General features: G+C 35.3%; 1 protein-coding gene across 7 annotated transcripts in view; it reads right to left on the bottom strand.

Annotated features, from left to right (window-relative positions):
- Nucleotides 1–73: 73 nt before the first annotated feature.
- LOC111819380 (NKG2-A/NKG2-B type II integral membrane protein-like) overlaps nt 74–15,358 on the bottom strand; it is a 35,683-nt gene continuing 20,398 nt past the window's right edge. For 2 of the 7 annotated variants that reach the window (XM_023725828.1, XM_023725826.1), the window contains 4 exons: nt 11,074–11,109; nt 9,978–10,129; nt 1,239–1,339; nt 74–923 (listed from right to left, as the gene is read on the bottom strand). In XM_023725828.1, coding sequence (XP_023581596.1) covers nt 806–923; nt 1,239–1,339; nt 9,978–10,129; nt 11,074–11,109 — 407 coding nt within the window. In that variant the 3' untranslated portion in view covers nt 74–805. Of the gene's footprint in view, nt 924–1,238; nt 1,340–9,977; nt 10,130–11,073; nt 11,149–11,674; nt 11,762–12,209; nt 12,632–15,358 lie in introns of those variants that run through there. The other 5 variants (XM_023725822.1, XM_023725823.1, XM_023725824.1 and 2 more) reach the window with 5 other exon arrangements.

The raw sequence follows: 15,358 nt of genomic DNA, 5'->3' as shown, positions 1-15,358 counted from the left end.
GGGGTTTTCCAGGGAGCTCTGAGAAAGGTCAAATAATGACAATATCCTGCTAATGGGACACTTAAGAGCTCCAGACTTGGTCTTCCTCTTCAGTAGTGGCATAGCTCCTAGTTTTCATGGCTACCATGGAGCTGGGGAGAGGATGTTTGGTGCAGGCCAAGTTAAAATGCCACAGACACTATCTTTCTAACTGAGGTTCAGCATTTTCTCTTGAAGAAATACTCCCTGTATTGTCTCAAGCCTTTGTTTAATTCCCGGAGTCTTGAAAAAGTGGATCTGAACATTTTCTTCCCTTTATAAAGTGTTTTCTTCTCTTTATAAAGGATATTGATAGAAGTCTTCACTCCACCATTCAAGAAGTTCAATCCCCAGTAGAGTTTTCATTGTGGAAACCATTAAGCTGGTATGAAAAATTGTATTGAAATGTAAATGGCCAATCATACACAAAAGAATAAAAAATTTGAGCACTCACACAACCAGATATTCTGATTTCTTATAAAACTACAGAATTTAGATATTTTTATTTTGTTACAAAGTTATACAGATAAGTAAACATAGTTAACAATATAAAGACTCACAGAACACAAGAAAGTTGTTATACTCATGGTTATATTTTATTACAGCAAAGGGTACGGATGAAAATCAGACAAGGGAAGAAGTACATAGGGGAAACTCCAGGAGGGTTCCAAATGTGGAGCTTCCAGATGAACAAATAATCTAATTTGTTATAAGACTTTTACAATTATGATATTATTTCCATTTCATGAAATATAAAGATACCTGAAGGACTCCAAGCTCAGGTGTTTTAACTCAAAATCTCATGCTTACAAATGTATATTTTTTCATCTCCACAACTTGCTGATTGAAGTCTAGATTTGAATACCATTACACAGTTGTATCTAGGATTTGATGGCTCTGTTATCCTGTAATGCATAAAAATGCATAAACCCATTATTTTTTTGTGTGGTAATTCATAAAAAAAGGCATTTTCTATGCAACAATAATAGAAAAATATTATAAAAATGGGTAATGACATTTCTCACAAAATATTAGTAATAATTTTTATAAACACTGAGTACTTCATTCTTAAGTAATATTTATATCAATATTTCATGTCATTAATTTTCAATTTCTTTCTACATGTCTGTAATTCAATTTAGTCCTATTTATTAATATTACTTATGTGGATTTTTCTTTTGTATTTTTTCTTCTATATGATGTCATTCAGAAAAACTTACATTTGGCTGGAAGGTGGGCCATTTATCCAGAACCAGGAATAATGACTGCTTTCACGATAGAGTCCAATCCATGAAAAAGATGATAGAATCTTCATCAACGTCTATCGTAAAACAAAAAAAACTGTTTTAACAACCTTTATAAAGACTTTTATTACTTAAAAGCATTCAGGTAGTGTTTTCTTTTACTTCATCTTTAATTTTCAAAACAAGATAAGTGTGCTAGATTCTAACACTAAAAATATATCAAAGTTGAAAATCAAATTTCATATTGTCAAAAACTTTCACAAATGTGTTGGCTTTTCATCCAAAAGTTACTATTTAAATATTAATACTTAATAGTGTTACTCTCCTAGTTTTACTAAAAAAAGTTTAAATTCATGTAACTTAATAGTTGCCAGGGTTTGATAAACTAGCATAACCAAAACAAAACAAACCCACTTCCATTGATTCGATTCCGACTCGTAGCGATCCTATAGGAGAGAGTAGATCTGTCCCACAGGGTTTCCAAGGCTGTAATCTTTACAGAAGCAGACTGTCACATCCTTCTCCCACGAAAAACCAGCATAATAAGGGTTTAAATAAGCTTCCAGATACTATTACATTCTTCCCTCCAAAACAGTGTGTTTTTCTACTATGTTTCTCAGGGTTTGGTTTTACAAAGGAAACTAAAGGGCTGCCATTGAGGAGATACATGACATAGAAGTCAAACATTTGGTTTTCTGGGCCCCACCTCTTTCTTCAACTAGACTAGTCCTGGTTCTACCACTTTTTGTGCTGGTAGAAGGTTTAATTTAGAAAGACAGTGACACACAAACATACTGACACACATACCAAATGAGAGAGAGAAATAGAAGGATTCAATACCTAGTGAAACTATACTTTCAGGTATGAAGGGGAAATAAATACATTCTCAGATGTAGAAAAACTAAAAGAACGTGTCAATAGCAAACCTACTCATTACAACTAAGAAAGTTCTTCAAACAGAAATGAATAAGAAAGACTGTTGAAGCATCAGGAGGAAGAAAGAACAATGAAAACTCATAGCGACCCAGTGCACAACAGAACGAAACACTGCCTGGTCTGCACCATCCTCACAATCGTTATTATGCTTGAGCCCATTGTTGCAGCCACTATGTCAATCCATCTCGTTGAGGATCTTCCTCTTTTCTGTTTGTCCTCTGCTTTACCAAGCTGGATGTCTTTCTCCAGCGACTAGTCCATCCTGATAACATGTCCAAAGCCAAAGTATGTGACATGAAGTCTCCCCATTCTCGCTTCTAAGGAGCATTCTGGCTGTACCTCCTCCAACACAGATATAGTCCTTCTTCTGGCAGTCTGTGGTATATTCAATATTCTTCGCCAACACCTGAAATTCAAAAGCATGGATTCTTCTTCAGGCTTCTTAACTCATTGTCCAGCTTTCACATGCATATGAGGCCATTGAAAACATCACGGCTTGGGTCAGGTACCTTAGTACTCAAAGTGACATTTTTGCTTTTTAACACTTTAAAAAGAGATCTTTTGCAGCAGATTTGCCTAATGCAATACATCGTTTGATATCTTGACGGCTGCTTCTGTTGGTATTGATTGTGAATCCAATTAAAATGAAATCCTTTACAACTTCAATGTTTTCTCCATTTATGATGATGTTGCTTATTGGTCTAATTGTAAGGATTTTTGTTTTCTTTATGCTGAGTTGTACTCCACACTGAAGGCTGTAGTCTTTGATCTTCACATGTAAGTGCTTCAAGCCCTGTTGGCTTTAAGCAAGAATGATTGTGTCATCTGCATATCAAAGGTTGTTAATGAGTTTTTCTCCAATCCTGATGCTGCGTTCTTCTTCATATAGTCTTGTTTCTTGGATTATTTGCTCAGCATACAAGATAAATAAGTATGGTAAAAGAATACAACCCTAAGGTACACCTTTCCTGATTTTAACCGTGCAGCATCCCCTTGTTTTGTTCGAATGATTGCCTCTTGGTCTGTGTACAGAATCTACATGAGCACAATTATGTCTTCTGGAATTCCCATTCTTCATAATGTTATATATAATTGTTATGATCCACTCAGCTGAATGTCTTTGAATAGTCAATAAAACACAGGTAAACATCTTTCTAGTATTCTCTGCTTCTAGCAATGATCCCTCTAACGTCAACAATGATATCCCACGTTCGGTTCTGAACCCAGCTTAAAGTCTGGCACTTCCCTGTCAATGTACAGCTACAGCTGCTTTTGAATTATCTTCAGTAAAAATTTTGATAATTTTTGCATTCTGCTTGATCATTTTTCTCTGGAGTGTTTATTAAGTATAGATCTGATGGGTTAATTTTTTTTTTATTGAAAGTCTATGTCATACAAACACTAATACAAAAATATTTCATTGACTATATTACTATGAGTCACAGATTAAATTGTATCCCCAAAAATCTGTGTGTCAATTTGGCTAGGTCATCATTCCCAGCATTGTGTGACTGTCCACCATTTTGTCATCTGATAGGATTTTCCTATGTGTTGTAAATTCTATCTCTATGATGTTGAGATGGGATTAATTGCAGTCATGTTAGTGAGGTAGGACTCAATCTACAAGACTGGATTGTGTCTTCAGCCAATCTCTTTTGAGATATAAAAGTCAGAAGCAAGCTAAGAGTCGGGGGATCTCGTACCTCCAAGAAACGAGAGCCAGTAGAATAATGCATCCTTTGGACCCAGGGTCCCTGAACTAAGAAACTCCTTGACCAGGGGAAGACTGATGACAAGCACCTTCCTTCAAAGCTGACGGAGAGAGAAAGCCTTTCCCTGGAGCTGATGTCAACAATTTGGACTTGTAGCCTACTAGACTGTGAGACAATAAATTTCTGCTTGTTAAAGCCATTCACTTCTGGTATTTCTGTTATAGCGGCCCTAGATAACTGAAATACTATTTAACAAACTAATATCCAGAACAAGGAATATTACAAGAATTAAAGAGGACCATTATAGAATGATAAATGAGTCAATTGATCAAAAAAGACAAAATAACTTTTAATATGTATGTACCTAACATGAAAGTTTCATATACATAAAGCAAATCTGATAGAGTTGAAGGTGAAAAAGACAAATCCACAGTTATGTCTGTTGACTTTAGTACTCTTTTCTCTCTATCCAATAGAACACGTAGACAGAAAATCATTAATAGAAGAGTTGAACATCACGATCAACTATCTTAACCTAATGGACATTCATAGAACACATCACACAATAATGTACATTCTCGTCACATGCACATAGGATATTCACCAACATAGACCATACACTGGGCCATAAAACAAACATCAACAGATTTCAAAGAACTGGAATCATAGAAAATATTTTCTTTTAATACAGTGCAATATAATTAGAAATTAATAATAAAAGAGAATATGTGAAGAATTTAAATAACGTAAGAGGTCAATGAGAGTGTCACAAATTTAAAAAAATGAATAGAATGAAACGAAAACACAGCAGGTCAATATTTGTGAATTGTAGTTAAAGCAGTGTCAAGAGGTAAATCTACCACGTTAAGGTCTTATTTTATAAAATACAAAAGGTCTGAAGTAAATGATGTAACTTCACCTTCAAGAAAATGAAGAGAAAAACTCAAATAAAGAAGGAAAAATACAAAAAGATAATAGCATAAATTAATGAAAATGACAACTGTAAAACAGAATAAATAAATGAAACCAAATCATTTTCTCACACAGATTAATTAAATTGATGAACCTCCAAGCAGAAAGACGAATACCAAGACAGAAGCCATAAATTATATACAGAAATCAAAAGAGGGGACACAACTACAGATGTTAGGACCATGCAGATCGCACAGGACTGGGCAGCCTTTTGCTGTGTTGTACATAAGGTCGCCATTAGCTGGAGGTGGCTTGAAGGTAACTAACAACAGCAACAACAACTGCAGATATTACTGAAATAAAAACAAAGAGTAAAATGTTCTGAAAAATTGTATGCTAATAACTTTTGCAATCTTGGTAAAAACAAATTATTGAAAGCACCAAAAATTACTCAAAAAATTAATTAATTAATAAAAGACATACTAAGAAGATATCTGGTAATTCCATGTGTTAACAAGGATATAGATGACATGAAACTCTCAAACAATTTTAGGAGTGGACAATGGTGCAAACATGTTGAAAAGATTCTGCCAAGACTTTATTTTAAAGTTAAACATATACTTCACTTACAATACAGGAATTTCACTTGAATTCCACAAAATTGAAAATGTATGTACAGATAGCTTTTTGCACAAGTTTTTCATAGTAGTTTTTTTTCAGAATTGAAAAATTCTGGAGACATTTCAAGTGTCCATAAACAGGGGAATCAATCAACAAATCAGGGAATATGTACTCACTTGTGAAGTGAAGCATTGATAGAAGAAAAACTAAGATACGTTGGAAATCAGGCATCTGAAAGTGAGTACTTACGGGATCAAAGAAATATTGTCTTGCTTGGTGTGGTGTGTTCATAGATGCATATCTTTGTCAGTCATTGAACTGTACATGCAAAACTTGGGCAGTTGAATGCAAGTGAGTTATGTTTCACTTATAAAATAATACAAAAAGAACAGATGAAATTGCAACCTTGACATACACATCTGGATGTTAACTAACGATTGAACAGATAAACAAATTGTGGCATATCCACACACGTACTGCTCCTGAATGAAAATAATAAACTCTTGAAAAATGCTACAGCATAGATGAATTTCAAAATAATTATGTTAAATGAAAGAAAGAAGAAAAAATGTGTGATTCCATTTATAAAAAATAATTATAGAAAATGCCAAATAATCAATGATGATAGAAGGTAGATCAGTGGTTGTCTATAATTGGGGATAGGTGAAGGGTGGGAGAAGGGGCTATAAAGGTGATTAATGAAACTTTTGAGGGTAACAGTTGTATTCATTATTTATAATTGATGGTTTCACAGGTATATACATATATTAACTCAAGAAATTATATGATTTAAATATGTACAGTTTATTTTATGTCAAGTATACCTCAGTAAATGGTTTTAAAAGGGAGAAAAAGTAAACTTCCTTATTCGGATGGAGTTGTCTTCAAAAAAACCAACAGAATATGTACCCGGTGATGAAATGATTAAAGCTGTTACTGCGACACAGGTCAATGAGACCATGATGCCCAATAGCACTTTCTCTCCTCAGTTTTGAAGTGAGCAGTCTTTCAAGTAAATACATAAATAAACTAGGTATAAATTGTAACAGAAGGAATACAACTGACACAGGTCTTACATGATTAAATTTTGTGGCAGAAAGTCAAAAGGAACTTAGAGCCAAATTACTAGAATTACTAAGCGTGTTTAGAAAGATTGCTGGACACAAGGTCAACGTCCACATACCATTAGCAAAGTGAGAAATTAGAAACATCAGAAAAGGAAATATAAAAGATAACCGGAGCCAAATCAAACAAACATTTGATTTCAAATTTCAAGACTTCTACACAAAACCATGCTGAGAGAAGATAAATGGAGGATAAAATCCGGTTAAGATATTACATTATTAAGATGTCAATTTTCAACAATTAATCTATTGATTTAACATAACTTAAATAGAGTCACAGCATACGTTTTGAGAATATTTATATAGAAATGTAAAGGGCTAAGCGCAGAAGAAGTGAATAAATCCTGAAGGAGAACACTACTGCGCTGAATAGACAGAATGAAGAGAAAGCTTCAGTGATTTCGCCCATGGGATATTGATGCAAGAAAAAAGAATAGAAAAGTGAAACACAGTAGCGACCAAGAACACATCCACATACAAATGTACATCGATATCCTTGATTTATGACAAAGGTGGCCACAAAGAGGAATAGATAACTGATCATTTTGACCATAAATTATACTCACTCAATTAGATAATGATGTTGAAAAGTATAACCTTCTATCAGCATCACGAAAAATGAATTTCAATAGATTATATATCTGGACCAATATATCATAACTGGGCCAATAAGTAACCTCATGATAAATGGAGAAAGTATTGAAGTTGTCAAGGATTTCATTTTACTTGGAGCCTTAATCAATGCCCATGGAAACAGCAGTCAAGAGAAAGGTGACACATTGCTTAGGGCAAACTCTGCTCCAAAAGATCTCTATAAAGTGCTAACAAGCAAACAAGTCACTTTGAGGACTAAGGTGCGCTTGAATCAAGTCTTAGTGTTTTCAGTAGCCTCATATGCATGTGAAAGCTGGAAAATGAACAAGGAAGAGAGAAGTAGAAATGATGCATTTAAATTATGGTGTTGGTGAAGGTGTTGAATATATCATGGACTGCTAGAAGAACGAACAAGTCTGTCTTGGAAGAAGTACAGCCAGAATGCTCATGAGTAGCAAGGATGAGCAGACTTTGTTTCCCGTATTTTGGACATGTTAGCAGGAGGGACCAGTCCCTGGAGAAGGACATCATGCTTGGTAAAATAGAGGGTCAGTGAAAAAGAGGAAGACCATAAAAGGGATTGACTGACACAGTGTCTGCAACAATGGACTCAAGTAGGACAACAATTGTCTGGACGGCACTGGACTGGGCAGTGTCTCGTTCTGTTGTAAATGAGGTTGCTATGAGTCGGAACCGACTCAACGACACCTAACAATACATCTAAATGTAATACGTAAACATTTTCAGAAAAAAAATTTTAAGAAAAGATAAAATATGAAATTGACAGATTAATTTAGTAGATTATATATACTGAAATTTGATTCATTACTAAAATAGCTCTAAAATAAGCACTAATAATATAAATGAGAAATTAGAGTATGCTAATATTAATCAATTCTATTCATTAAAAGACTCCAACATGGGAGTAAATACATAAGCCACAAAGAAAAGTAAATCTCTTATAAAGTTATCAAATCAAAAAGAGATCATATCCAAAATATGTGAAGAATTTATTGGTGGGAAAAGACTGACAATCTCAGAGGAAAAACAAACAAGAGACATGAATAGGCAGTTGGTAAAAGAAGATGTTCTACTGGCCAATAGCACGTGAAAATGTGTTCAGTCTAACAATAATTAGGAAAATGTCTATTAATATAATGATACTATCATAGAACAATCAAAACTTCTACTTTTAAAATTTCTCATACTACTAAGTTTTGATGAGGACGTGGATCAAGGGACAGGTTCAAACACTGTTCGATAATATGTGTATGTGTGCTATGAACTAGTAAACTGTCGGGATAATTCAAAAATATTGACATGTACATACACCTATAACCGTACATGATCCTACAATTTCATTCCTGTGCATCTAGGTAATGTATCGACAAAAGACACCCAGAAAGATATTTAGAGAATAATTACACATGATAGCTAAATAGTAGCTAAGTGTTATCATAATAGTTAAATTTCTATTCACCACAGGATGGATTTTAAAATGTTTATTCACATAACAATGAGCTCCTGGCTGTACAAATGGTTAAGCACTTGGCCACTAATGGAAAGTTTGAAGGTTCAACACTACCCAGACATGCCTGTAAAGACAAGCCTGGCAACCTACTTCTGAAAGTTACAGCCACTGAAAACTCCTGAAGTGCAGTTCTGCTCTGAAACACATGGGCCTCTGTGAGTCGGAATCATCTCCATGGCAACTGGTTAGGTTTTTTCTTTATTTTTGGTGGGTTTACTCACACAACACAGCACTGAAAATGAACGAACTACAACTAACCACAACAGTATGGTTCACCTGCACAAATACCATATGAGAGTAAAAGGAGATACTAAAAATGCATGCCATATGATGCCATTTATACAAAGTTCAAAAGCAAGTAAAACTAATCTGTAATAAAAGTCAGGAGAGTGGTTTGGGAAGAAGAAGGAGAAGTGATAAGAGCATACACAGGGGCAGAGCTAAAGCGGGAAGGGCTGCTACCATTTTTTATTTCTTGACTTGGTTTGTAATTACATGGGTCTATTCATTTTGTGATTAATCTTCACAATTTTGTTTATTTGTTTATGGTCAAATGAAACAACAAAGTTTATTTTAGGGAAAAAAAATTTATGGAAGTGTTGTTTTTCATAAATAGAAAGAACTGGATATAAACCAAAGTATTTTAATGGTATAAAATATAAATAAAGCATTGTCAAGTCACACAATGGAGTAGTATGTAGCCTTGAAAAAAATAAAGCACAACTTTGGAAAAATTATTCTTAGAAGAATCACAATCAGAATGCTGCTTAGAAGCAAGGATGGCAAGACTTTGGCTTGCTTACTTCAGACATGTCATCGGGAAAGACCAATCACTAAAAAAGGACATCTCGCTTGGTAAAGCAAAGGGCCACTGAAAATAAGAGAAATGTTCAGTGAGATGAATGGACAACAATGGACTCAGAGACAACAATGACCATTCAGATGGCACAGGACCAGACAACGTTTTCCTCGTTCATAAGGTCTCCATGGGTCGGAGTCAATTCAAGGGCAACTAACAACAACATGGACAAAAATATGGGTGAATCCCAAAAACTCAACATTAACTGAAATATGTAAGACACTAAACACTTCATGTAGTATAATTCTCTTTATATAAGCTTGCAAAGTAGGCAAATCTTTATTGTTTAAGATGCACAGGAAACATGGCATACCAGTAATATTTGTTGATAAATACCTGCTATTCACTCAAATATATTATTTTGTATACATTTCTTTTAGTATGTTATACCTTTCAATAAAATATTTCAAATATTTGAAATCTTACCATTTCTTCTTCATTATCTATATAAAACAGATTAGATTTCTTAGAAACACAGGCCATCCGACTCTCAGTCCAGTTTTTTATATCACTGCTAATATAATAGCAATGGTTGGAATAGGAGAGCCAGTCCTCTGGACAACGGTGACAATGATTAGCTGAAAAAAGAATATGATCACTATCCAGAAACAATTTGAATTAAAAAATATAAATTAGTTGACACATTTGCATAGGCATAAGTATGTATCTACATAACCTATATATGCAATCTCATGCATTCACGCATACATATAAAAAACACATACACACAGAAAAGGTCAGCCTCCCAGCCCCAATTTATGTACAATTAAAAAGCAAATAAACAAAAGCACTATCATATGAATGTCCTGAAAACCACTGAACAACACCACTTTATTAGAATAACAAAACTATTTCTGATCATGCTGTTGTTGTTAGGTGCTGTTGAGTCAATTTTCAACTCATAACAACCCAATATGACACAGTAGAACTTCCTCATAGAATTTTGTAGGCAGAGCCCTGGTTGCGCAGTGGTTAAGAGCTTGGCTGCTAAGAAAAAGTCAGCAGTTCAAATCCACCAGCCACTCCTTGGAAATCCTACAGGGCAGTTCTACTCTGTCCTATAGGGTTACTATGAGTTGGAATCCACTCAACAAGAATGAGTTTTGTTTGTATGGTTTTGTTTAATATTTACAGGAGCAGTAGGAACTTTGAGGCAGTTGTCAAAAGAAGGCTATAGTGATTGTAAAAGCATATTTCCTCTAACTGTTGAACAAGAAGGAGTTCCTCCTATGATCTTTATTTATGAAAATATATTGCTATATTTTTGAAGGTTTTAAAAAAATCTGTTATTATCTCTTCATGACATAAAATAGAGACAAAATACAATCTTAATATGGTGGTACAGTGTTTAAGAGTTTGGCTGCTAACCAAAAGGTCGGCAGTTGAAATCCACCAGTTGCTCCTTGGAAACCCTATGGGGGCAGTTCTAAACTGTCCTATAGTGTCTCTAGGAGTTGGAATTGACTCACTGGCAATGGGTTTGGTTTTGGTTTATCTCAGAACTTTTAAAATTATGACATACCTTTCTGAGTTCTGTTCTTGTTCATCATTCCAATAGCTAGAAAGATTGTAGTAATTATTATTGAGATTAATATTTCTGTAATAAATCATAATAATTTTAGTTTCCTAGTTTCAAATTTAGTATAACATTAAAAATTGTAATAATGTATATTAAAAATGATTTTACCAAAAAAAATAGTAAGTAATGAAGGTTTTCGAAAAAATATACGGACAGTCTAACGGAGAAATTTTATCACCTCTGACAGTATTTGAATTAACTACATTCAAATATTAATTTTATTCGCAGTAAGTGTTCTCAGTCTCTCATTGCAAGTCTTTGAGATGTGTCAAACACACACACATACAATACACACATGTAGAATTATAAACGTATATTCTCTACATTCTGTTTATTTATACTCTTGAAAACCTCAGAATAACTTTTCCACATTTTGTTCACATTTTTGTGGCATTCTTTATTTACTAAGACTAAAAATCCTGGTAAACATATCACACAAGTACATACATTAAAATGAGAATTCTATTCCATAACATGTGAAATATACAGAGGCACTTTCAAACCTTTAAGAGGAATATTCCCTCATAATCTTACAAAAACTTACAAGTAGTAATAACTGTGACTGTCATGGTTATTACACTGGCCGTCAAGACAAGGCAGATGAGTCCCAGGGTCCCAGCAATGAGCTTCCCTGGAGGCGATGGGAGATGTGCAGAGAGAGAAATGGAAGTACTGAGAAAGGATGGATGGAGCCAGTGTTCAGAGTGTTTACATACAGGAGAACCCAGATGCACAGGGAATCATGTACAGAAATAGTGGACATTGAACCCACAGTCTCTATTGTACTTTTTCTCTCAGAATATACCATCACATTTTCAGTAAAAAAATAGCGCATGAGTTGTTCTTCAAAGCCCACGAATTTCAACAATGCCTGGATAGAATTCACCTTCAGATTTCAAAGTAGAACACAATATCCGAACTACAGGTCTGACCCTCAAAAATGAAAACCAGTGAGCCTACTCCCTTAATCTGACTACCCTTGCTCCATGTCTTCATTTTCACTGTTTCCCCACATTTCTGCCCTAGATCTGCACATTGTTTGTAAGGCAGTTATATTGAGAACTGATTAGATGATTTACCTTTGCAGTGGAAAGTCTTGTCCTTCTTTTGAAGATCTTGAGAAGCATTATGAAAGTTTAATTCCACGTAAGTTATTTCCCGCTCAGTGACTGAAAAGGAGCTATCAGCATCCTTAGGTTTGATTTGCTGCCTTTTTGGCTTCTTGGCCAGATTCAGTTCTGAGTAAGTTACTGTTTGATTATTCATCTCTGCAGCTGAGGGGTGTCAAGGTCTGTGCTCTGTGAGAAACTGGGCTTGAGAAGGAAATACGTGCTGTGTACATGACAAGATCAAACTAGGTGGGGAGGAGGGTAAGTGTCAGTGCTCACTTTGCCACTGAGAATCTAAAGTTCTGGTTCTAATTGACTTAGAGCCTTACACAAATGTCTCAGGGAAGAATAAGTAATTTTTAAAGACATTCTGCTTTCGATAAAATATTTTTGGCTGGAGTAATAAAAAGCAATGAATTATTGAAGAATAAAGAATCTCATAAATAAGAATATCCTTGCTTATTAAAAGTCATATTCCACAGAAATATTTTAAACTATTATAACACCTGGGTTAAAAATCAAAATGCAGTATTGGTTAAAAAAAAATGATTTATGGATTGATGACAATATTGTAACACAATAATGGTTAAGAACTGAGTGCTCCAAAGAAGTGGGAATTGGAATGTTAACACATACAAAACTTTATTGCACTATATTACCTTATTTTAGTGACTCACATTTATTTATTAGAAGGAGATGAAGTGCTATTATATGATCTTTTTCTTATTAATGAATTGATGGAGAGTTCTGAGAAATCATTACATATTTGAGGAAATATATACCAGAATAATATCATGACACAATAAACTTATCAATAACCTAAAGAATATTGGAAACATCATTTTAAACAATTTTAAATATGTATTTCTTTCTTTTTTTATTTTTTCCCATACAAAAATTTATACATACATTGTTATGTGACTCCAATTGCTCTCCCCATACTGTGACAGCACACTCTTCCTTTCCACCCTGATTCCCCATGTCCATACAGCCAGCTCCTAATCCTCTCAGCCCTCCCATCTCACTTCCAGGCAGAAGCTGCCAGTTTAGTCTCTTGTATCTACTTGAGCTACGAGGCACACTCCTCACGAGTATCGCTTTTTATGTCCCAGGGTCCAGTACAATCCCTGTCTGAAGAGTTGGCCTCAGAAATTGTTTGAGTTCTGGGCTGATAGAGAATCCAGGGGGCATGATTTCTGGGGATCCTCCAGTCTGAGTCAGTCCATTAAGTCTGGTCTTCTTAGTAGAATTTGAGTTCTGCACCCCACCTTTCTCCTGCTCCATCCGGGACTCTCTGTTGTGTTCCCTGTCAGGGAAGTCATTGGTGGTAGCCGGGCACCATCTAGCTCTTCTGGTCTCAGGCTGATGAAGTCTCTGGTTTATGTGGCCCTCTCTGTCTCTTGCGCTAACACTTTTCTTGTATCTTTGGTGTTCTTCATTCTCCTTTACTCCAGGTGGTTGGGACCAATTGATGCATCTTAGATGGCCACTTGCAAGCTTTTAAGTCCCCAGACATCACTCACCAAAGTAGGATGCAGAACATTTTCTTAATAAGCTTTGTTATGCCAATTGTCCTAGATGTCCCCTGAAATCATGGTCACCAGACTGCAACTCCTGCTACTCTGTCCCTCAAAGTGTTTGATTGTATTGAGGAAACTTCTTAGCTTTGGTTTAGTCCAGTTGTGTTGACTTCCCCTGTAGTGAGTGCTGCCCTTCCCTTCACCTAAGATAATTCTTATCTACTATCTAGTTAGTAAATAACCCTCATCCTCTCTCCCCACCCTCGTAACCATCAAAGAATGTTTTCTTCTGTGTTTAAACCTTTTCCTGAGTTCTTACAATAGTGGCCTTATACAATATTTGACCTTCTGTGACTGACTAAATTCACTCAGCTTAAAGCCCTCCAGTATCCTCCATGTTGTAAGATGTTTCACGGATTCATCGTTGTTCTTTATTGTTGCATAGTATTCTATTGTGTGAATATACCATAATTTGTTTATCCATTAGTCCACCGATGGGGACCTAGGTTGTTTCCATCTTTTGCCTATTGTGAACTGTGCTGCAATGTACATGGGTGTCCATATATCTATTTGTGTGATGGCTCTTGTTTCTCTAGGATATATTCCAAGGAGCAAGATAGCAGAATGGTATTGTACCTCTATTTCTAGCTTTTTAAGGAAGCGCCAAATTGATTTCCAAAGTGGTTGTACCATTTTACATTCCCACCAACAGTGTATAAGTGTTCCAGGCTCTCCAAAACCTCTCTAGCAATTATTGTTTTCTGTTTTTTGGATTAATTCTAGCCTTGTTGGGGTGAGATGATGTCTCATTGCAGTTTTGATCTGCATTTCTCTAATGGCTAACGATTGTGAGCATTTCTTCATGTGTCTGTTAGCTGCCTGAATATCTTCTTTGGTGAAGTGCCTGTTCATATCCTTTGCCCAGTTTATAATTAGGTTATTTGTCTTTTTGTTCTTGAGGTTTTGCAGTATCTTGCAGATTTTAGAGATTAGATGCTGACTGGATTTGTTGTTGTCAAAAATTTTTTCCCAGTCTGTAGGATGTCTTTTTACTTTTTTGGTGAAGTTTTTTCATGAGCGTAAGTTTCATTTTTGGGGGCTCCCATTTGTCTAGTCTCTCTTCTGGTGCTTGTGCATTGTTACTTACAGTTCATATTGTGTTTATGCCATGTTTTAGGGCTCCTAGTGTTGTCTCTATTTTGTCTTCCATGATCTTTATCATTTTTGACTTTATATTTAAATCTTTGATCCCTTTTGAGTTAGTTTTTGTGCATGGTGTGAGGTATGGTTCTTGTTTCAGTTTTTTGCAGATGAATATCCAGTTACGCCAGCACCTTTTGTTAAAGACACTCTTTTCCCCAATTAATGGACTTTGGGCCTTTGTCAAATATCAGCTGCTAATAGGTGGATGAATTTGTCTGGATTCAAAATTCTGTTCCACTGGTCTATGTATGTGCTTTTGTACTAGTACTAGGCTGTTTTGACTACCGTGGTGGTATAATAGGTTCTAAAATCAGGTAGTGTGAGGCCTCCCACCTTGTTCTTCTTCTTGAGTAATGAAATGCTTTACTTATTCGGGTCCTCTTCCCTTTCCATATG

This window comes from Trichechus manatus, unplaced genomic scaffold (genome assembly GCF_000243295.1).
Source record: "Trichechus manatus latirostris isolate Lorelei unplaced genomic scaffold, TriManLat1.0 scaffold00439, whole genome shotgun sequence".
NCBI lineage: Eukaryota > Metazoa > Chordata > Mammalia > Sirenia > Trichechidae > Trichechus > Trichechus manatus.
This window is presented reverse-complemented; position numbering and strand designations above follow the sequence as displayed.